Below are 22440 nucleotides of genomic sequence, written 5' to 3' on the forward strand. Positions count from 1 at the left end.
CCTCGAGGCTCAGGCTGCTTCTGCGCTGGGGCCCCACGCCGTGTGTGGAAGCCCACGGGTGCCAGGGGGCCGCGGGCTGGCGCTGTCTGTGCTGGGTGCTGGTAACAGGAAAACCAAGAAGTCCCTCTGCTGAGTTGATAATTTCCCGAGGTTAACGAATAATGAACTCTGTTCTGTCTTATTCCTGTCTGGAGTATAGATTTCCCGGTACAAGTGACAGGATTTGGGAAAGCTAGTCCCATAAACTCCACGAAGGGTGTTTCCTAATAGGCTGGGAGCCGCTGATGCTCGACAGGCCTAAACGGGACAGGAAGCCTCCGAGTAGGCCCTGGAGATGATTGAGGGTGAGGACTGAGGGCAGAGGGTGGCAGGGGGTGGGGGGTGCCTGCAGAGTGCTGGGACATGGTGCCATGGGGACTGGCCTGCTTCCCCTTAGGGCCGGGCCAGTGCCAGGTTGCACCTCCCCCTGGGCCAGGCAGGCCACCCTAGTCCAGACCTTCCCATGTTGGGGCTGTCCCAGTTTACTGTCCCTGTGAGCTAGAGCCATTTGTGGAGCCTTCCCGTCGGCCCCGTGCCCCGGGCTGTCGGTGCTGGTGAAGCTTGCACGGAGCCAGACAGTAAGCCTTGCTCTGTGTCTGCCTGGGGAGCGAGGCTGTCCAGGCTCAGGGACCCGGAGGCCGGGCAGGGCCCAGGAAGATCCTTGGCTGCAGCCTGGCCCAGCCTCGCCGTCGCAGCTCTGCTGGGAGCTGTGGCCGTCCGTTCCTTCACATCCTTCCACCCCAGCTTCTCCCAGGGCGGGGCGGGGCTCAGGCCCCTTGAGTGTTAGCAGAGGTGTGCTGAGGACCCTCTCCACGGGGCCCCCTTCCTCTCTTGCCTCCTCCGTCTTCTAGCACCTTCCTTCCCTCTGGCTGGCTGGGGGCTCTGCATGGGGAGGAGGGGAGGGGGTGCGTGATCTGGAGATGGCTCCTCCAGCCACACAGCTCTCCTGTTGACCCCTGGGCCACCGTGCTGGCCTCCTGGGGGTGGGCTCTCTGCACCCGCAGCCTTGGGGATCTGCCGCGTTGCCCAGCTCCTCTCTGGGCCTGAGCTGTGTGCCTTGTTCTGGGGGTCTCTTACCCCAGGGTCTCATAGGTCCATTGATGGGGGGACTTGCCCATTTCTCTGCCCTCCACCTGCGCTATGCGATGTGGAGTGGTGCGAAGGGCCAAGACGCTCCAGCTGGGGGTCCCACCTACCGGCTGGCCTCTGGTCCAGGCCCCGGTCCGCGGACCTGATTATGCTGTAGGAAGGGGAGTGGCCACCAGGTGGCAGTGCAGCTACACGGCCTCTGCCTGGCCCTGTGGACGGGAATCAGCCAAGTCAGGTGGCCTGGGTAAACTCGGTCCCCAGGACAGCAAAGGGCGTGTCCCTCCAGGGCTGCCTCCATCTCCATTCCCCAGCCCAGGTGCCTCGTTCACAGGGGGACAGAAGGACATTTCACTCTCCGGGTCCCACACGTGGCCTCGCCAGCGCGGTCTCCAGTGGGGAATGCGTTTGCCCAGCAGAGGGGGAGATAGTTCACGCAGGATGGAGATGCTGTGCTGACCAGCTGGGAAGCTCAGGTCACCCAGCACCCCTGCCTGTCCCTGTGAGCCTGGACAGGGTGGGGGGGACCTGAGCTGCTGCTGCTTGGAGCTGCTCCCATCATCGTGTTCTTGGTTTGGACTGTTGGTTTGCTTTGAGCCTCCTGTTTTGTGCTGGGGGTGGGGGGTCTGGCCTTGCTCCCTGTGCGGGAGTTGGGTGGGGCTGGGTGCCCAGAAGTGGGCAGCACAGCTGTACCGCCGGCTGCTCTCCGTTCTCAAAGCCTGTTGGCTTTAAGGGTCAGTGCCCCCAAACAGTTCAGAGCAGGAGGGAAAATGTATAGTGGCAGTTACTTCCTCGGTGAGCAGGCAATGAGAGGTGAGGGGGTTAGCAGAGGGTGGCGTGCGGCGGGGGCACCCACTCCCGGCTCCCTGAGAGCACCGTCCCCGTCCCACGGAGAGAAGAGGCTCGTGGACAGGAAAATGAGGATGCTGGCACTTAGGCCCGCACCCCTCTGGTGGGTGTAATCGCTCTGAAATAAGCGATCTGACGTGAAACATGAGGAGTTCAAGTTGGTGAGCTGCGTCGTGGACGGGCCGCCTTGGTGTTGGATTGTGGCCCTGGCCCAGCCCCGCCAAGCCCAGGGCTTTGAAGCTCTTGGTTTGACTTCTGCTTTCCTTCCCAGTTCCGCTCCCTCTTCCGGGGGCTGGTGGGGATGGCGGCTGCCCTCCGCCGCAGCCTTCTGGGCATGGGGACCCGCGCCTGAGGGCTCATCTTGAAGCAGCCCCCCACTCGCACGAGGAACCTCACATCACAGTGGCAGTGCCCATGGTGTGGCTGGGATCTGAGGGCCCTCCTCTGCAGGACGTCCCCAGCCCTGTCCCCTCGCCTGCCTGCACCGAGCAGGCCAGTGCTGGGCAGCACGACGACGTGAGGCCCGGCCGGGCGTCTGTGTGCAGTAGCCGCAGCTCAGCTGGGAAGGGGCCTGGGTGCACCCTGGAAGCTACCGCTCAACTTCACAAGCGACAGTGCGGCGTGGGGCAGCGGAGGCGGCGGGGGGATGCGCGAGCCCTGCCTCCCGCTTGTTCTGGGTCTGTTCTGGGTCAAGGAGTCTGGAGGATTGGGACTCTGCAGTCTCTGGCCCAGAAGGGTCTTCGGACTCCCCGCTGGGCATCCGGCAGAAGGCAGGCGGTATCCGGGGACAGGCTGCTGCTCCTGGGCCGGCCCTGGCAGGCGCCCGCTGTCCCGCGCCCCCCTCCACCCTCGGGCCCGGGGGGGCTGCCAAATCAGAAAGAGTCATCCTGGTTTGAAGAAAGAAATCTTTATTAATAATCTTAATAATAATACTGTGGATTTGAATGGTCACACCTTGGAAGCATACAGAATGGTAAGAAAGGGAGCCTGGGGCCTGGCTGCAGTCCTAGGGGGGCCGGGTGGGCAGGGCCAGGGGCGGAGCTGCCGCGAGAAAAGGGTGGGGAGCAGCCGGGGGCTCCGGACAGGCCGGGCAGGCGGGGCTCTGTACAACAGGAATAGAAAAGGGGCTCGTTTCAGGAGCTTCAGGATTCGATGCTGCGTATATAAAGTGAGGTGGCGGGGTTTTTTTGTTTTTTTTTTTTTACTTTTTAAGTTTCATGAGACAGTGGAGCCATGTTGGGAGCCTAGGTCTGTTATTTTTTGCTGTTTCCCCTACTCCAGTTCTCCCTGCCTGGCCGGGGGGCTTCTCCCTGCTGCCTACCTCTGCTCTCCCCACCCCACCCCAGGACCTGACCCGGGCACCGCTCCAGGCCTTTCCCCATTCCTCGCTCTCCCTGCTCAGGCCTGGCCGTCCAGCCCTGTGGCACCGGGACCCCCGCCCAGCCCTCTGCTCCCCTGCAGTATGGTGGTGGGGAGGGCTCGGCCTCCCCTCCCACTGCCCAGGCCCAGGCCCGCCTCCAGAAAGGGAACAGGAAGCAGGCCAGTCGGTGTCGGAGCTCGTCCTCAGCCCCAAGGCCTCCACCCTCCCGACGCTTGCTCTTGGGTTCTAGGGGTGATCCTGGTCAGGCTGCCCGGGAGCCCCCTCACGTGGAGCGAGGGGGGCCTGGGTGCCCCATCGTTCTGGAACCACGTCAGCCCTTGGTGTTGGGGTCAGACCCCAGGGCGGCTGGTTGGACAGGCTCTGGTGGCCTGCAAACTCCCTCACCAGGTTTGTAGAACACGGTATTGGCAGCACGGCACGAGGGGGAGCTGGGGCCCAGACAGTTGGACACGAGGGTGACGGGCACAGGCTGAAGACAGAAAGCCCGGGAATGAACAGCGCCCTCCCAGCACGCCCATCTCAGCCCAGCGGTCCCCTCCACTGGCACAGTTGGCAACAAAGATCAAGTCCTGCTGGCGGCTCACCCCCGCTCACGCCTGGGCCTGTTCCTCCGTGGGGCCCCGCGTGCCCTGGGAGTGGGGGGCTGGAAAGGAAGACTTGGTAGAGAAGAGGCCCCTTCCCTCCTGCACTCCCCGCCGACCTTGGGAGGGGTGCTTCCCGCCAGCACAGGCCGGGACAGGCAAGGCCCGGGCGCTCTCCTGGGCTCGGCGCCCTGCCGACTGCTCCCTCGCTGCGCTGTGCGGTGCCACGCGCGACTTGGACGTGCTGGATGCTTCTTGGTTTGGTTGGTTTTTTGTTGCTTGGATCGTAACATCTTTTTTTTGTTTTGTTTTTTGTTTTGTGATTTTTTTTTTGTTTTTTTGTTTTTTTGTTTTTGTTTTTGCCCTTCATGGTCCAAGAAGGAAACGGTGGAAGCTTTCACTACAACAGAAACAGAAAGGCAGGACTTGCAGTTTCACGGAAGCAACTGCCAGGTGTGCTGTGAGGACGGAGAAAGCCCGGCGTGGGCACTGGGTGCCGGGAGGGGCGGGGCGGGAGGGTGCCGGGCCCTGGACCCTGAATTCCTAGCACCTCCCCCCATCCTGTGCCCCAGGCCCAGCTTCCGGGAACCCAGGGTCCTGTGTGAGCTGAACTGAAAACAGACCTTCTCCAGGGCAGAGAGGGGGGACGGGTGGTGGGGAGGGGGGCAGGAGCAGAAACCCCAGTGAAGCGGGCTGGCTCGCACAGCCTGTGGGCTTCCCTATAGCTGAGCGGGGCGGGCAGGGGCCTGGCTGGCTCTGGGCAGACGAAGACAGAGAGCATGGTGGATAGACGGCACGGCATGGGCCACGAGAGGCCTGGAACGAGGCAGCAAGCAGGCGGTGCTCCGGGGAGTGGGAAGTGAGGAGCCCGGCAGCTGGGCCACGATACGCCCGGTCCAGCAGCCAACAACCCGTGTGCCCTGGCTGGCGGGGGACCCACACCCTTTAGCTGGTACCCAAAGCCCAGCTCTGGCGTGCTAGGGGACCTGTTGCTTCCCTGGCCCGAGACACCTCCTGGAACGGAGGCAGGGCGCCGTCCTGACCCGGGCAGCCTCCCCCATGAGGCTACCTGGGCTGTCTAAGCATTCCCTGCAGGCCCCGGCCAGCATGTGCCCCCTGCCCTAGGGCCCAGTACAGCCCTGGGCATCAGGCGGCTGCTTGGCCGCTGAACTAAGCACCAAGCCTGTCTGGACAGGAGGCTGGCATTAAGGGCTGTCTCGCTGAGAAGGCCGGCGATGGGCCTCTCCCCACGCCTCGCCTGTAGTCCCTTCTGAAATGTACCCTGATGGAAGGGGAAGGGTGCCGGGCCGGCCGGGACCCCATGTCAGGCGGTACTGAGGCACCATCCTTGGAGCATGGCTGGAAGGGAGAGCCTGCTGCTGGAAGGAGCACGGGCAGGCCAAGGGCCCTCGGCTTGGGGCGGGGGTGTGCGGGGTATTTCTTCCTACATTTTCATGTCATACAACAGAGGCTAAGTAAGGAGCCCCGAGGCCGGCGTGGCCATGGTGGTCTCCGCCCGCACCGTGTGCTTGTGACTGCTTCGGCAGGAAATGTCCCCAAGAAATGCGAACCAGAAATATTAGTTCCAGCTGGATGGGGGTGAGGCGGGCAGATGCAGCTACCCCTGAGATCGGCTAGGGGAAGGTGGGAAGGGAGCACTGTCTTGGCTGGAAACCCCATGTTGGGTGGACTGGAGCTCCTCCTCACTCCCTGAACCCCAGGGAAGGGACAGTGGCTGTGGGGTCTCTTCTGTGGCTCTGCAGCCCCAGGAGATGGGAAGTGGGTCGCCCTGGTGGGCTCTATTGCTAGTTCTCCGGGAGGGGGTCTTGTGCCCAGGCTAGCCCCTCCCACTGTGTGCATACTGTACCTGAAATGGCTTGGGGGCACAACGTCAACAAAGTCAAAATAGGGAGCAAGGTTTCAGACATACAGGGGTAACCAGGGTCAAAGACACACACGCCATCGTGAGGGGCAGGGAGACCAGCTGGCTGGAGGTAAACCCTATGGGCTTTGGCGTCGCGTGCCGCTGACTGGGGGGGGCGCACTGTCCTCCTGGTGGCTGTGCCTGGTTTTGGACTGCTGGGGTTGGTGTGTACTGGGCAGTCAGTGTGAATGCTGCTAGGGGCTGGGCCCTCTTGCTAGTAGGGGGTGAAGCGGCTGTACCCTCCTCGGCACAGGCTAGCCTGCAACATCAAAGATGACAAACAGCCAATCAGTACTGCCTTTCAGTCGGGGGGGGGAAAAGCAAAAAGAGAGGAAAAAAAAAGGAAAAACAAAAAGAAATCGCTAAATCCCGTTTTTTGCCCCCCTTATTAAGGTTTGCCTTGGGGAGAGCCGGCGCCGGTTCTCATGGTAGCAGAGGGACCCTGGGCCTAGTCCTTCCGTGGTGGGGGACGATGGGGGCCAGGGGGCTGCTGGGGTCATGGGCCACAGAACTCCTGGACAATAAGGCTGGAGATGTCTCTTGGCCACTCTCTTGGCTCAGGCCTGACCCTTCCCTGGCCCCTTTCTCCTTAATGGGGGTGGGGGAGGTCCCAGCACCCCAGCGCCCCAGCGGGGCTGCCTGCCTGGGGGTGGGGCAGGACTCAGGAGGGTGGGGGGCCTCCTGCCAGGGTTCCTCAGGTCTTGGCTCCATGATCGGAGCTTTAGGGGGTCCCTGGGGTCCCTGCTCCTCCCCCAGGTCCTCTTCTGGGCCCTCCGTCCTGCCGAGGAGGGCAGGTCTTTGGTGCTCTTGCTCCCGTGTCCCTGGGCTGCCCTGGACCAGGGAGGTCTCCAGAGGAAACTCCTCCCCACCAACCATTGTCAACAGATAAAGGAAGAAGGTGGCAAGTGCCACAGAAAAAACTTGGGGGAAAAAAAACAGAAAATCTTACAAATAAAAATGAGAACATGAGAGGGGCCCCTCTGTGAGTGAATGAAAACTTCTAGCCAGAAGCCACACAGAGGGCCAAGCTGACCCTGGAGCCAAGGGGCCTCCAAACTACTTCTGGGGCCCCCCATCTGGGAAGGGGGGGCGGCCCCCGAGAACCCCATTCTCTGGGACTGCTGGCCATCACTGCAGGCTGCTTGGGAGGCCGGAAACTTGATAAAAATCAAAAAAGACAAAACAAAAATTGGGAGGGAGTAATAAAACCAAGGGAGAAGGAACGAGTCCCTATTGGCTCTGGACCTCCTCCCTCCTTACCCTCCCTGCGGAAAAATGTGTTCATCTTTGATGCTGGACGCCAAGCTAGCTAAAAACCGACATTAACAGCCCCTGGGGCTAGGGGTGGGTGGGCACAGGAGACAAGTGTCCCCTGGAAGGAGATTTCCGGGTACAGAGTGAGCTGGGCTGCATGTGTCCACAGCTGGCCATACACACACACATACACACACAGACACACCGGCCCACACGCCTCTGGCTGCCTCGGGCCTACCAGGGGTGCGCAGGGGTGGGGAGAGCTGGCCGCAGTGCCACGGAAGGGTCTGGGCGGGGGGAAGCCGTGGGCAGCCCTCATCCCTCTCCTTGATGTGAGGAAAAGGGCAGTGAGGGGGTGACAGAACACAGAGGGACTGCAGCAGACACACCCCCACGAGCAATGCGGAGGCCCTGCTGGCCTCTCGAGCCTCGGAAAACTGGGCAAAGTGGGCATCCCAGGGTGCTCCCCAGAGGGCCAGACGTCCTTACTAGGCAGCTGCCCGTCTGGGAGGACCTGCCTTCCTCCAAGCCCCCGAGGGCACCCACGGGCAAGTCCTCTCCCAAACCCCCATCTAGGCCTTGGTCCTTCCGGACACTGGTCAGAGGTCTGGGCCATTCTCCGCAGGGCCTGCCCACCCCATCCCGGCCGCGGCGCCAGGCCCTCCTCATCACAGCTGGCGTGCAGGGCCGGGCCGCCCCTGCCTCCTTACCATGGTTCCGATGCTGTAGGTCGCCGCGGGGCCGATGGTGTGGTGGTAGGGCTCAGCGGCTGCGTAGACTCTGCCGTAACTGGGGGGATGAGCACAGGGAGGGAGGGAGGTGTGGGGGGGGCGATGGGGGCAGGTGAGTGAGGGGCTGCAACGGGTCTCCCGCCTCCTCCCAGACATTTCAGGAGCGTCCTCCAGTGCGGTCCCACCTCCAGCCCGCTCCCCCGCCCCTGCACGCCCTCCTCGCCATCCTTTCTGCCCACCTAGGAGGAAGTGTCTGGAACACAGCTGGCCACCCTCTCAATTCTCCCAGTGTCTGCTGACCCTGACAAGGGGCCCCAGGGAAGGAGAAAGGAGTCCTCAAGGAGCTGCTTTGGAGGAAACAGAAACTTCGACCCCCAGAAGAACACGGGCAGGGAGCTTCGGAAAGGCTCAGAGCAGGACGGGAGGATGTGGGGGTGTGCAGGGAGGTCACCACGAAGTAAGTGGCACTGTGTTCCCTTGATGACCTCCCTCTCACTCTATGGTGTGTGTGAAATGCCAGCTTCTTGTAGGACAGGGCTGGGCGGAAGGGCCTGCTATGCACCCCCAAGGCCCCCTCCACCACACGTGAGATGCCGCCAGAAGCTTTGGAAGGTGTGGGGCCACGGGTGCCACTGGGCGGGAGGGAGAGGTGGTGGGCAGGCAAGAGCCCACCATGTGCCAGGTGCGGGGACTCCCACACGTCCCTAAGCAGGGGTTCTGTGCCCATGTGCCAGGCCAGACCACCCCCGGGAGAGCCCCGAGGACCTGCCCTCACGGCCCAGAGCACCCCCATTCTCTGCGTGTGCCTGCAGCTGGGCCACACTGCCCACCTGTGTCGTCTGACCCCCACGAGCAGGGCACGCTCGCTGCCTCTCTCAGCGTGAAGGGCTCTCGGACCTGGAAGCCCTGAGTGGGGTCAGAAGTGTGCCCGGGGCAGAAGAGGAGCCCAACTCCCCTGCTTACTCGGGGCCTCCAGCGCTCAGGGAGGGGATCAGGCCTCCAGGGCTGGGAATCAGAGGAGAACTGAACTGGGGGGGGTGCTGCGGCCTCCCCAGCCACGCCAGCAGGAAGTGACTAAAGAAATCAGGGGCTCGCTGGCTCAGGGGCCTGGGACCTGCTCCCCTCTGTCCAGACCCTGCACCACCAGGGGGAGGCTCCCCCAGGCCTGAGCCGCGGGTAAGTCTTCCCATCTGAACCCACCCCTTCAGGGGCCCTGTAGTCCTACTGCCCCTCTTCACCCGACCACTGTCCCAGCCGTACCTGTCGCTGTAGGCTGCTGCCGCCGCCGCAGGCTGAGCGTATCTGTAGGCTGCATAGCCCCCCTGCAGGGTAAGGGGGAGGGAGAGACAGCACAGGGGCTTAGAGGGGTGGACACAGCCTTTCAGCCTTCTCTGTGGCCAGGTGAGGACTGGCTGGCGTGGGCCTGGGGGCACATAGCTCTGGTCTAATGGAGGTCTGAGGACCACAGACTGTCAGTGGCGTGGTTCGAGGGGAGGCAGGGAGCACACACTCAACACGCACAGGGGGGCACCAGTGATAGTCTGGCTGTGTCCATGGCTTTAACACATGTTTGGCGCCTGCAGCCCTGCCACCAGCCCAGTGAACCCCTTTGATGCCAGTGGGTGCCAAGAACCCATGGGTGACTCTGGGTGCCATCCTGGATACTGGGAAGGGCCAAGGGCAAACTCAGATCACATCTTGGCCCTGGCATAAAGGAACCGCTGCCCCGGACGGAAGCAGGTTCTTGGGTGGGTCGTCAGCTGGGACTCCAGGCTAGAGGAAGCAGTAGGGGCAGCCCCGTGAAGGGAAAGAAACACCACAGGACCCCACACACCCCTGCCTCCTGGTGTCTCTCCGGGCCTCCGTACTACACATGGGTGCCCACGGGGGCTCACTCAGTGACCCCAATGTGGTTAGGGATACAGGAGAGTCGCTCCTGCCCCATCACCCAGCGTCCTGTGGAGTGGAGAAGACGTGGGCACGGACATCCCAGGCTCAGCTATGCCTAGGTCCCGAGGGACCCAATGTCCTGGGCACTCGCACCCTCCCCGGGCCAAGGATAGGGAGGGATGGGTGGGGGAGGGGGGCCGGGAGGGGAAGACCCTAGAAATTAGCTGAAGGCCTGGACCACAAACCCTCCTCTACCCCCGCTCCCCCTCGGGGCTGCACTTACATAAATCTCAGCACCATAAAAGCCATCCTGATACACGACCCTGGAAGCAAACGGACAAGAGAGTGGTGGGAACGCTGGAGAGGTGGGGTAGGCCGGCTCCGCTGTCTGCTGAGGGAGGGGGCAGGGTGCCAGCCCTGCCCATGGGACTGGCATTTTAACAAGCGTTTGCTCCAGTGCCCTGTTTTGGTATAACAATAGAGTAACACCCTTGCTGGTCAGCTTCTTTCTCCCATAAAGCCAGGGGCCCCTCGGCCCATGTTGCTTACCCTCCCCCACCCCAGCCCAGGCAGCTGTCCCCCCCACAGGGGCAGAGGGCACTGGGCCCAGGGTAATGGACCAGGGAGGACTGAGCTCAAGGGCCAACCATGATCCCATTATATCATCCAGCAAGACGCTGGGGCTTTTAAATGTCCCCCAAATGCCAGTGACCCTTGGTCCCCACGGCAGGGTGGGGTTGGGGTACGATATGCGGGCGACTGCAGTGCGAAGGTCTGGGGGTTCCCACAGCCCCCCGCCCTGTAGTTCTGGAAAGACTGCCTAGCCCCTCTGGCTGCCCAAGGCCTCCCTCCCCACACCCCCTGGGCCTTTCTCCATGCCTCCCTCCCCGTGCCTCCCCAGGTACTCACGCTCCGTAAGCTGGGATGGGGGGCGGGGGCGGCGCAGCCCGAAACGTATTATACACGGCCCGGCCCCTACCCCGTAGGTGCGCGCCCCTGTAAGCAACGGCTGTGCCTGTGGTGGGGTAGGGGAACCCCGTCACTGCAGGAAAGGGGGCCAGAGAAGAAGCGGTGAGAGGGAAGGCCCGGAGAAGGTGAAAGCAGGCCAAAGGCCCGGCCTGGGCGCAGACACACCTGGCCCCGCCCAACCACGCCTGCACGACCGCGCCCCTGCCTGGCCACACCCACCTGCCTACGCGCAGGCCACGCCTCCCACCTGCCCACGCTTCCCACCCAGAATGACCGCTCCAGCCTGTACCTGCATAGAATTCAGGCCCGTAGACTGCGCCTACCACGGGATTGAGCTTCCAGCCTGGAAGAGAAGCAAAACCCCAATCACCGTCTTCCCCATTCTCTCCCCACCTCACACTATCCTGGGGGCTCCCACGTAAGGCGGGGCCTCTGCAGACTGCTGGCCAGACCCCCTCCCTCTGCAGACAGGGTGAGTAGAGGAGACCCTGGCCCCTCTCGGGATGCTGCTGCCTCATTGGGTCTGACCTTCTGCTCCCTAAATGCCAGGGACCAAGTCACCCCTGACCCATCTGTCTGGCTGTCTTTGTGCTTCTTTTCCCAACTGTGGCCCTCCCCAGCCTGCCCCGGGCACCAGGCCAGCAGCCTGGAGTCTGCTGTCTCTGCAGGAATTAGGAACGGACATCTGCAGGCCCACAGCCGGGGTGAGGGGTGTGGCAGCGCCCCTGCTTCGACAGAGCCATCATTGGAGCGCTGTCCCTGGTGGGAGCCTGGCTGCCTTCCAGGAGGGTCGGAGGCTGCCACGGCCTCCTGCCACCTCCTGCCCCAAAGCTTCTGTGCTGGGGTGGAGCTCTTTCCCCACTGCCCAGTCCTGCCCTGGCCATGCCCAGAGCAGCCAGTGGAACGGCTTCCTGGGGAGGAAAGGGCCTTAGGATTGGAGGTGGTAATAAGGACAACTAACCTTTCCTGAGCACCTCGCCGAGTGCCATGCCGTTCTAAACCCTCCCGTTTTCCGGAGGGGCAAGTGAAGGCTCAGGGAGGTGCCGCAGCCTCACAGCCCAGAGCAGCATGTGGCAGAGCCAGAGCCCAACCAAACCCACATTCCTGGCCACTCCGCGGCCCCCCACTGTCATCTGTACCGGCCAGCTCTCCCTTTCTGCAGGTGGGCTGGCTCATGGCTGCTGGCTCTGGGCCCTCGGCTTCTGGACCCGTCTTCCTCTCCCACCAGGGACCCAGGTGCGGGAGTGAAGCCTGCTTCCGTCTGAGGCTGCTGGGGGTGGACACCAGCTGGCTTTGAGGGGGCTCTGGCTCCAAGTGCTGGCTCAGACAGCACGGGTATACTTGACCGAGCCCGCCCCCTGCCCCTCAGTGTACCTGCTCTTATGTTTGCAGTGTGCCCCAAGGCCCAGCTCCATATCCCTCTTGTGTGTGAGGAGGGACAAGAGGGACTGAGCCACTGGCCAGCTAGCCAGACGCCTCTGGAGAGTGTGGCGAAGGGTGAGCCCAGGCCGTTAGCGTCGTCGGACTCTACCCGTGAGCCTCATACCCAAATTCTAACACTCCCACTGCTGGGCAGGTGGCCGGGAGGCATTCAGGACAGAGTGTCCGCGACCTTGTTCCTCCTGGGGGCCCATTCTCCACACTTTCCATGAGACTGTGGGCCACCTTCCCTCCCCGGTACACCGTCACCTGACCGGTGTGTCTGTGTCTGAACGTTACTTCTGAGACTCTGGAACTTTCTCTGAATCCCAGATCAGGAAGGAAAACGTGTTTCATCTCCTAAAAAGAACTCCAGTCCCAAGAATTGAGTCCTTAGTGAAAACCCATGATGAAGCAGAGTCCTGGAGCCAATGACCCAGCCCAACTCCCCTGGGCTCCAACCCAGTGGCTTTTCTGGGTCCATTCTTGGAGGCGGAACTTCTCTTGAGGCAGTCCTGGCACGTCCACCTGCCGATTCTGGAATCCTGGGCGTCTCTATCTGTCACTCTGGCTTCCCGGTGCCTCCACCTGCTGCTGTGTGGGACCCCAGATGACAGAGGCAGCCAGAGACCCACCCGGGTGGCTCCTTTGTTTCTTCTGTAAATAGTCTTAACACCTGGTCAAACCCGGCGAGCTTGACGGTGGACACTTCTGCCCCCCTCCCCCTGCAATTGACGAATCTCTGAGTGTCCTGGAGTGTTCTAGAGTGTTCAAGCCACACTCCCAGGCCTCCAGAGCCCACACGCTGTGCTTCACTGCCAACCCACAGAGAACCTGGGGCTGGCCCACTGTGGCCCTTGTCCTTCTTGCTCAGGCTGGTGAGGATGCTTTGGTGACACCGTTGCCGTGAGCACTCGTCCGTTGCTTGTTGTGCAAGCAGCGCTGGTTCCGTGCCCGTCCTGTGGCAGGAACGCAGTGGTTCAGGGGGGGACTCTGTTCCGAATTCTGTGCTTCCTGACATTTTCGGTCCAGCCCAGAGAGCGGAGGGTGTGGCTCTTGGATGACGTGGTCATCTGGCTCCCGGTGATCATCAGACCCTCTAAACATGTCTGTCTACTTTGCCTTCCCATGCCAAGCACTCAACGGAAGCTCAGGATGCTGGCAAAGCCAGGCGCCCCCAGATGTTTAGGAAAAATTTGAGCTTTCATAGTCCTTAGAAAAGGAAGATGGGAACCCTCATAATCTAGTCTAAATGGGGCTCAGCCAGACCCCTGGCCTGCTCCAGGAGGGCGTACGGGGGGGCCCTGCTGGTGGGTCACGTGGCAGATCCCCCCCAGCGTCCTGCCTGGTGCTGGCCTGTCACCTGAGTCCATGTGTTACAGGAGGGCTGGGGGTGAGAAGCCGAGCCCCGCCCCGCAGGGAGGCTCATCCCGCTGGGAGCAGGGCTGTCACTCCCCGGCACGGGTCGAGCTCGAACAGGCCCCAGAGCGCTGCCGGCTACACGTAAACCCATCTGCGTTGCCGGGTGCAGTCAAGACAGGCAGCGGCCGAGGGCCACCCCTCCACTCAGCCTCCAAGGAGGACTGGCTGCTTCTGCTCGGGTCCGGCCGGCGTGTGCACGTGAGACCACTCAGTGGAGGCGCTTTACAGACCGCAAGGCTCCCCCTGGGGCCTCAACCTTCCCACGTCTCCGAGGCGAGGCGGGGGCGGGGAACTAGCCTCATCATCCTCAGTTCACCGAACCCGGAGAACCCCCAGCCCCAGCGCTCCCTCACTGCTTAGAAACTAAGTAATAATCCAGGAAGTGGCCACACCCACTGTGCCCCAAGCCTGTCCACGTGGTTTCTGGGTGCCCTGCGTGCTTGGGAAGGCCCAGGCGTCTTGCCAACTGTGTGGGTGGCGTGGGCGGCCCCAGCCCTCCTCCCGCTTCGGCCAGTCCACCCCTGCTGACCCGGCAGAGCTGGGACACGAGGGGGCAACTGGCACCCAGGAAGATGGGCCTCTAGCGGCTGAGGCTCCTCGAAGGCCCGTCTCCGGGCCAATGGCCCCTGCAGCCTCGCTGCGGTCCTGGGCCCCTTACCGTTAGTATAGGGGTTCGCAGTCTTCTTGTTGGTCATGACGCGGGCTGTGGCATTATTGACCTGCCCAGAGAGAAGGAGGGAGAAGCTGAGGGTGAGGGGAGCGTTAGCCTCCTTGCAGACCTCTGGCAACCCCGGTCCTGCTCTGCACTGCTCCCGCACGGCCGCATGGAGGGGGCTGGAGGGCTAGGAGGAAGGCCCAGGACAGTCTCTGCTGCCAGCCTGGCCCCCCCACCCTGGCCTGCCCTCCTCCCAGGCCTCCCCTCTCCACCGTGCGGCCCCCACTCCAGGGCGCCTTGGTCTCCACTGCTCCCAGCCCTCGGCTCAGGCACCATGTCTGGCCCGCTGGTTCTTGCCCTTCACACGATGCTCCCACGAACCAAGCTCCAGTCTCTCTCGGGCAACCCAAGGCCACTGGAGAAGCTGGCTGGTGGACTCCCCACAAAGTGCTCTCAGCCCACTGACAGACCGGCCCCCACGACATTCTGTGCTGCTGAGGCCTTCCTCGTCACGGGCACCCCTCTCGTAGGGGCAGCACGCCGTTCCCGAGGCCAGCAGAGAGCTCCTGAGGGTCATCGGGAGCAAGGCCGATGGGAGAGGGGGCAGGCGGGCGCCACGGGGGTGGGTCCTATCTCCAGACAGCTAAGACCCTCCCCCTGGAGAGCCAGACTGGGCTGTAGAAAGGCAGGGGAAGGCCTCTGTGGAAGGAAGTAGAGAACAGGGCAGGTGGTGGTGCCCAGGAAAGGAGTCCGGGCCATTCTGCCTGCCCCACGTCCAGTGTGAGCGTCTGGACCTCGGGCCGCATCCTTAGGTGGCTGCCCGGCAAGACCCAGAGCCTGGCCCGGGTCAGTGCGTCCGGTACTAAGCCCTGCCCCCAGGCCTTTCCACTTCTCTTCCCGTGGACTCTGCACTTGCTGCTGACCCCCTCCCCTCTCTGGCCACCCCTCACTGCCCTGCCTGTCCGGGAGCCCAGTTCCCAGACACCCAGAGCCACAGCACTAGTGGGGGCGATGGACAGCCCACCAGAAAAGGGGCAAAGGGGGCTTGAGGGGGGGCCCCTGGCCTCCTCTCTCTGCTCCTCTGGGCTAGGTCCCTTCCTGGCAGCTGGGGAAGGGGGAGCTGCGGCTCCCTGGTGGGAGGGCTCGGGGATTGACAGCACTTCCCAGGGGGGGACAGACTGAGCTGGCTGTGGTCCTTGGAGCTGCCAAGCCTTAAACACAAGATTTCCGGGGCTCCTCCCAGGGTCTGGCCTATTTCCGCAGTTGGGGGGCCTCCAGAAAGCAGAGGGAGGGGGCCTTGGGTGGGCCCACGAGGGGTGGCAGAAGATGGGCTGGGCTCTGGCCTTGGCGTGGCCCTGCCCTGCCCACCTCGCCTCCCTGCCCAGGGAGGGCCCCGGCCCCTCTCTCGGCAGGGTGGCCATGGGGCGGGGGAGGGGGACCTGGGCCACAGTAGCGGTTCTCAAGGGCACGCCCTGCGCAGCACACTTATCTGAGCACCTCAATTTTCCGTCCCTCTACGATCGTCCCATTCAGCTTCTCCCGGGCTCGGTCAGCATCTGAGCTAGTTTCAAAAGTTACAAACCCAAAACCCTGTGAGCGGAGAGGGACAGACACGGAAAGAAAGGATGAGAGGAAGGAAAACAAAGGAGGAGTGGGGTGGGGGGCAGGGCAGTTGGNAGGGCAGTGGGGGGTGGGGAGAGAAGGGGGGAGAGAAAGAGAGAGAGAGAGAAAGAGAGGGACTGAGTCAGGTGAGTTGAAGGAGAGGTCGGCAGCCCAGAGGCCTGCCCTGGTGCCACTGGCAGGATGCCCAGGAAGGGTAGGGCCCCAGGCAGGGGCAGCTGCTGGCCTGGCCCAAGCCCGGCCTGAGCTGACCGCCTGGCACCACCCAGAGGACAGGCCAAAGCTCCAAGAGAGATGCTAACCCGGCCAGGGGCCAGGTCTATCATCCTGATGCCCCCTGGAGGGCAAGGCGGGGGTGGTGGTGGTGGGGGTTCAGGACCTCCTGGGGGCACCCCATCCCTTCCCCCCAGAAGCCTGCATGGGGGGGGTCTTCCCTTGCCTGAGCAGGGAGCGGGGCTCGTCTTTGCCGGGCCCCCTCACGCTGCCCACCCTGTGGCCGCGTCCCAAGCCTCCGGCCAGCTCCCGGCCAGGCCAGCAGCCCCCCGGAGGAGTGGCTTGGCTGGGGGTGGCAGGCGCAGACAGAGAGGTCCTGGCAGCTCCGAGAGAAAGAGGCGTGGCAGCTGCGGCCACAACACAGACAGCGGGGACGGGGCGGGGAGGGGCGGAGGAGCGGGGAATACAAGCACCCGTGTAGCTCAGGGGTCCTCGGGCGCGAAGCTCTCCAGGAAGGAAACGCACATGTCACACGTTAGCCTGGCGGGGCCTACAGCGGCGCTGTAATGGTGGCGGCCTCTGGGCGGCACCCACCTTGGAGCCCCGCTCGTTAAAAATGATCTCCACGTCTAAAATTTTTCCGAATTGCTGCAGAGACAGAGAGGTGGGGTGGGGAGACAGGGGAGGATGGGTTAGGAGTGCCCCCCCACCCCGCATGCCTGCTTCCCAGGAGACCCTCAGCTGCTGCCCTGGTCTGGCCCTCTGCCAGGCCCCACCCAGCCTCCTGCAGGGAAGAAGGGGGGCTCTCGGTGTAGCATGGTCTGGTGACAGGAGACCCCTCTCCACGTTCTCATGGAGAGAGCGTTCCCTACCTGTCCAAGGGCCAGGTGGGGGCTGAGGACCGGGGAAGGGGGCAGCCTCCCCCAGCGTCCCTCTCCTCTCCCTGCCTGGACTCTGCCCCAAGTTACTGACGGCCACCTCTAATTCACACTAAAGGGTAAAGGGCTATGAATAGGTCCTTCCCAAACGGTGGGGTGCTGGAAGGGGCACAGGAGCCGCTGGGAGAGACCCCAGGTGCCATGGAGGGACCCCATACTGCCAGCAGCCTGTGCTGTCTGGGGCTGGGCTGTGTGGGATACAGAACAGCACTGACCCCAAACTCCTCTACCTATCTTGGACGTGCTGGCCAGGCAGGCCCACATGCTGTGGTTGGGCCCTTCCTGCCCCATCACTGGCCCAGGACCCCCAGGGGCAGCTCCGGCTCTCTCACTGTCACATGAGACCACGGACCTGTGAAACCAAATCCCTGAAACCGGGTCCTGAGAGGCCTGTCCTGTGGCCTCCAGTTTGTGTAACCGATGGGTGCCCCCTGCATCCCACAACACTTGGAGCTGGGTGTCAAAAGAAGCAGTGACGTGACACGGACAAGACAGCAACGCAATTCCAACTCTGCTGAAAGCTGAAACGGGCGAGCTGACGCCCTGGTGTGGGGACGGGCGAGCTGACGCCAGTCAGTGCCCGTTGCATGGGGACAAGTGATGGGATAAGGACCAAGGGTCTTGCTCAGGGCGAGCTCTGTAAGGCAGCTGCTTTGAGTGGGGGCTCCAGGCTCAAAGACGCTGGCAGCAGCCTGGCCCAGGCCAAGAGGAGCTGAGTCCTCTCATTCCAAACCCCTTCAGTCCCTCCCTGTGTCTAAGCCCCACGTGTGATGGGGCCTGGCCTCCAAGAAGGGGGGTGGCTATGTGGGGCAAGGTGTGGGTGCTGGGTCCCTCCTGAGGCCACCCTCTGGGCACCTCCCCTTTGACAAATCCCACTTGGGCGGTGGGTGGCGTGAAGGCAGGGCTGGGGTTCAGGGGCCAGAGCCCGCCTAGCTTGTGGCAGGGGTGAGGGTGGGCACCGTGCTGGCTGTGGGGAAGAGGGTTCGGGGTGAGGGGAAAAACGTGGGCCAGGCGCACGAGGCTTCCGTGGCTGCACTGTTCTCGGACGAATGGCGTGGCCGCTGCCTGCTCGCCCCCCCGCGGGGCAGCCCAGCACCTGGTGGGCCCCGGCACCTGCGTGACGCTCAGGTCAAGCGGCAGGACAAAGCAGCCACAGGACGGAAGGCCTGTCCTGCACGTTCTCACAGCCACACTGCAGCTGCCCGGAATCCTAAAGCACAAAATCTAGGAACCGACCGGGAGAATGCAGGGAGCAAATGAGCCTGCGCTGGCTTCCCACGGTTGGAGCATTCGCCCAGAGCCCCACGGACACAGGCCCAGAGAGGTGGAGTGCTCAGCCCTCAGCACACAGGACAGGCAGGGGCTGGGCCGTCACTGGGCGTGAGGCCAGGGGGCTAGCTGGCCCTCCGGGTGGCCTCTGAGGGCACAGGGGTCCCTGGAGCCCGGGGAACGCTGCTGGGAATGCACAGTAATAGCCGAACTGGCACTGGCCTCAGCCCCACGGGGACCCTAAGAAGCCCCGAGGACAGCGGGTGCGGTGGGGCGGGGGGGATTTCTGGCTGCCACTGCTCCTTCCTGAACTTGGGTCCTTTTCCCTCCTTTCTTTCCATCCTGAAGGCTTAGGTCAGAGCAGGGCTAGCCCCAGGAGGCAGTGGGATCCCGGGGATATGGAGCTGGGGCAGGTGGGGTGGGGGCCAGGATGGGGGGGCTGCACACACTCACCCCGAACATTTGCCGCAGGTCGGGGTCCCTGAACCGGAAGGGGATGTTGGAGACGTGTAGCCGCTTGGGCTGCTGCTTCTCTGTGGGGTCGGAGGGGTGGAGTGGCTGGCTGTCCGTCTGTGCCGCCTCGTCTGTCTGCTGTGGGCAGAGGACCCGGGCTGTGAGGTGCCCCTCTCAGCTCCCATCCCGCAGGGAGGAGACGGTCTGGAGGCCAGATCCCCCAACTCCCAAGGCCTCCCCATCCTGGGGCTGGGCTCGGGAGGGGGTTGGGGCGCACGATCCTCACAGGTACCACGTGGCTGCGTCTCAGCCTCAGAGGTCCCCCTGCCAGGCCTCTGCGCGAGCTGCGCCGGCCGCCAGCGTGGGGCAAGGCCTCCGGGGCTGGGGGTGTCTCCATGCTCCTGACTCGGCCCCGTCCAGAGGTCTGACCTTAACGGTCCCTCAGCTCCACCGACTATTACGATTGTCAGAGGCATGGGTTTGCCCTTCGCAGGACAGCCTGAGTGCTGGGAGCACGGGGACCCTTCCGGCTTTCAAGGCCGGATGAGAAGGCAGAGAGGTTTCCGGGCCCGTGCCCGGGCACACACGTCTGTGGGGTGCTGGCCCCCAGCGGTCACCCAGGGCTGCCTCCCATCCCTGTCCCCCTGCTGCTCAGCCTCTGCAGGCGTGGCTCTCTTCCAGGGCATTCCGGGCCAAGTTCAGGCCGTTAGTGCCCTTCCCCATCTGGGACCCCAAAGTCAGTGAACAGAGGGGTTCCAAAGACTTGGGGCTCAGGAAACAGAGGCCAGGACCTCTGATCCCACAGCCCCCGCGAGGACGAGGCCGGGACGGACGCCGAGGCGACAAGCCTGCAAGGCCCCTCAGTGGATTTTTGCAGGGACGGCCACCAGCTCACCACCCGGCTGGCCGTCAGCCTGGTTCTGTCCCCGCTGAGCCGCCATGCCACAGGTGCGCAACGGGCGCTCCGTCAACGCGGGCCTGGTGAGTCCGTGCCTGACGGACTGAGGTGGCGCTCAGCTCACCGTGAGCCTGATGCCGGGCGTTCACGGGGCACCCCAGTCCCGCCCACCGCCACCCCAAAGCTCCTGGCTCAGCTCGCTGGTGCGGCACGTCATAGTGCGAGGGTACGCGAGGGCCCTCAGCCGGTGACAGACATGGCGGGTGCACAAGCGGCCTGGCACCCACCCCAGGCTCCTCTGGGGTCTCCACTCTGTCCCTGTGTCCCTGGGGGGCTAACAGGCTGAAAACATGCCTTTTCCCGCTCCTTGCTCTCCTGCCTCAGTTCCCCACTCTTCTGTCGGGGTTTTCTTGGGATCCTGTCCCTGGCCTTCTGCTTGGTCTTGGAGCTTTGTCCAGGGTCTGCTTCTGGGACGGCGGGACCTTGGCCGGAGGCATGAGGGGCACCCTGGCTCCAGCACCATCACACTGAGTGTCTCTGACATGCCCGGAGAGAGCAGGGGCGGGAGGGTCCCCTGAGGCCCACGCTGGAGATTGTACGAGGGGAAGTGCCGGTGGCCGTGGCCTCTCACGTGGCCCAAGGAGCACAGGCAGCTGACTGGCAGTGAGAGGCCGGCAGAGGAGAGATGCCCGGAGACCGCTTCCCACAGGTCTCTGAGAACCGTCGCTTTGCTTAAGCCACTTTCTGGCGGGCTTCCTTGCAGTCCAGCAAAGGAGCGCTGACGGGTACAACAGGCCTCCCAGAGTTAGGACAGGTGAGCAGGGCTGGCCCGAGGCCTCCTCCAGGCCGAGGAAATGGAGCAGAGGGGCAGCTCGTGGAAGGAGGTCTGTCTGTGGACTCCTGAGTGGCTGCCCTCAATGGTCATCCCGTTCGTCCTTTCTGGAAGGAAGGGGCCGCTCCCGACTTCGGCGCTCATCCAGGAAGCCTCTGACCAGGCTCCCAGACAGCAGGTGCCAGAGGTGAGGGGAGTGGACATCGTCAGCTCCTGGGCTGTTGAGAGAGCCTGAGCACCTGCTCAAAGGTCCCTCACACTCAGGTCTGCGCTCCTACGTTAAGCAGCAGCATACGGGGTGCGGTCCCCGGTGTGGCTGGAAGCCACCGTCTTCTTATTCACCTGAGGCGTGTGTACCCGTCCCGGTGGGGTGGCCATCCTTTGAGGGGTGCGCCCGGTTCTGACGAGTGTTGTTCTCCTACTGGGCTGCCGAGTGGCGTGTGTGTGCGGCTGGGGCTGCAGGTGACGCAGTGCCTGGACCTGGGGGTCCCCGACCAGCCCCAGGAACCAGGCTACTGGAACATCCATGGAGGAAGCAGGTGGGGCCGGGGGCCAGGTCCGCGGAGGCAACACCGGGCAGCTACCTCCAGGTGCCGCAGGGACACCCGGGAGCTCCTCCTGCCAAACGGGGACCTGCGAATGCCCAACAGCCCCACCTGCTCCCCCGTTCTTCTCCTCCCATGATCCTGCTCTTCTGTGACGAGAGCAAGCTTGTGTGCTGCAGAGCCTCGTCCTCGCCCCCGAATCCAAGGAGAAACCGCCGTGCATCCTTGACTCTCCCACCCTCTGGTTTCGACGAAGTGTGGCTCTTCCCGTGCAGTGGTCAGGGTGGGTCAGTGCCCTCTGTCACCATGCCCCCGCCCAGTGCATTTCACATACGCGAGCCCTCCGTGGCTCCTGGGTACCGGTGACTGAAGGAGTCACCCTGAATTTGGGAATTCAGAGAGGGACATGTAATGCTGGTTGCAACCAGCAGAGGGTAGCAGTCAGCGTGGCCAGCGGCACCCAGAGCAGCCGGGGAGCCCTGGGCATGGGTGCTGCTGCCCAGGCAAGCGTCTGGGTCCCCCCTGGGCTTCCCTTCTGCCCTGGGCCCACTGTGAGTCTCCATGTCCAGGCCCCCCCTGCTCTGCTCCAGACCCCTCCATAGAGGCCTTAAGGGGAACCGGCTGAGGGTGAGGAGGGGGAATGGGGTGTTTGGGGGTCCTATGGAATGAATCGTGAGCGGGGCTAGGACTCAAGCAAGGAAGGAGCCCCCTCACCCCCCAGCGCAGATGGACGGGTTCGGTGACTGTAAAATCGTAAGATGTGTGGAGAAACCCCCAGTGTTAACAGCCTGGGGGGGAGGGGCGGGGCTGGGAAGGGGCCCCCCCCAGCCCGCGAGTTCTTTCCCTAGGACTCCCCTGTCTTTCCCCTCTCTCTCTTTTATTTATTTATTTATTTTTTAAAGATTTTATTTATTTATTTGACAGAGATAGAGACAGCCAACGAGAGAGGGAACACAAGCAGGGGGAGTGGGAGAGGAAGAAGCAGGCTCATAGCAGAGGAGCCTGATGTGGGGCCCGATCCCATAACGCCGGGATCACGCCCTGAGCCGAAGGCAGACGCTTAACCGCTGTGCCACCTAGGCGCCCCTCCCTCTCTCTCTTTTAAAGCAACCTCTGTCCTATTGCTCAAAGGAAGAGAAAAAGAAAACAGTGACCCCCCCCACGGCCCTCACTCACCCCTCCCCTCCCCCAGCTGGCTACAGGGGCTTTACTTCTGCGTCCTTCTCCTTGTCTGTGTCACCTTAGCCATCATGCCCCCCCCCGCCGGGGGGGTGGGCCAGGAGCAGGGTCCAGATGAGCCCAGCGCATGCCCCACCAGCCCCCTGCGCCTGGGCCTCCCCAAGCTCCCTCAGCAAAGGCAGAGGCCCTCTCCACGTGTGGCCTGTTTATGACAACGTAACGGGCAGCCTCCTCCTTGGGCGGAGCTGTGTGCTCCCACTTCGGACTCCGAACGACAGACTATTCTAGGAGCT

At 63.3% G+C, this 22440-nt stretch overlaps 1 protein-coding gene across 17 annotated transcripts in view; it reads right to left on the reverse strand.

The window, feature by feature from the left end:
* Positions 1-4199: 4199 nt before the first annotated feature.
* The window catches only part of RBFOX3 (RNA binding fox-1 homolog 3), a 422918-nt gene continuing 404677 nt past the window's right edge, over positions 4200-22440 (reverse strand). For 11 of the 17 annotated variants that reach the window (XM_034640557.1, XM_034640558.1, XM_034640566.1 and 8 more), the window contains 10 exons: positions 18694-18831; positions 16628-16681; positions 15698-15790; positions 14204-14264; positions 10994-11047; positions 10645-10777; positions 10019-10196; positions 9106-9167; positions 7825-7903; positions 5990-6119 (listed from right to left, as the gene is read on the reverse strand). In XM_034640557.1, the coding sequence (XP_034496448.1) occupies positions 6075-6119; positions 7825-7903; positions 9106-9167; positions 10019-10196; positions 10645-10777; positions 10994-11047; positions 14204-14264; positions 15698-15790; positions 16628-16681; positions 18694-18831 (897 nt within the window). In that variant the 3' untranslated portion in view covers positions 5990-6074. Of the gene's footprint in view, positions 4337-5989; positions 6120-7824; positions 7904-9105; positions 9168-10018; positions 10197-10644; positions 10778-10993; positions 11048-14203; positions 14265-15697; positions 15791-16627; positions 16682-18693; positions 18832-22440 lie in introns of those variants that run through there. The other 6 variants (XM_034640552.1, XM_034640551.1, XM_034640555.1 and 3 more) reach the window with 6 other exon arrangements.

The sequence above is a fragment of the Ailuropoda melanoleuca genome, chromosome 13 (genome assembly GCF_002007445.2).
Source record: "Ailuropoda melanoleuca isolate Jingjing chromosome 13, ASM200744v2, whole genome shotgun sequence".
Classification (NCBI taxonomy): domain Eukaryota; kingdom Metazoa; phylum Chordata; class Mammalia; order Carnivora; family Ursidae; genus Ailuropoda; species Ailuropoda melanoleuca.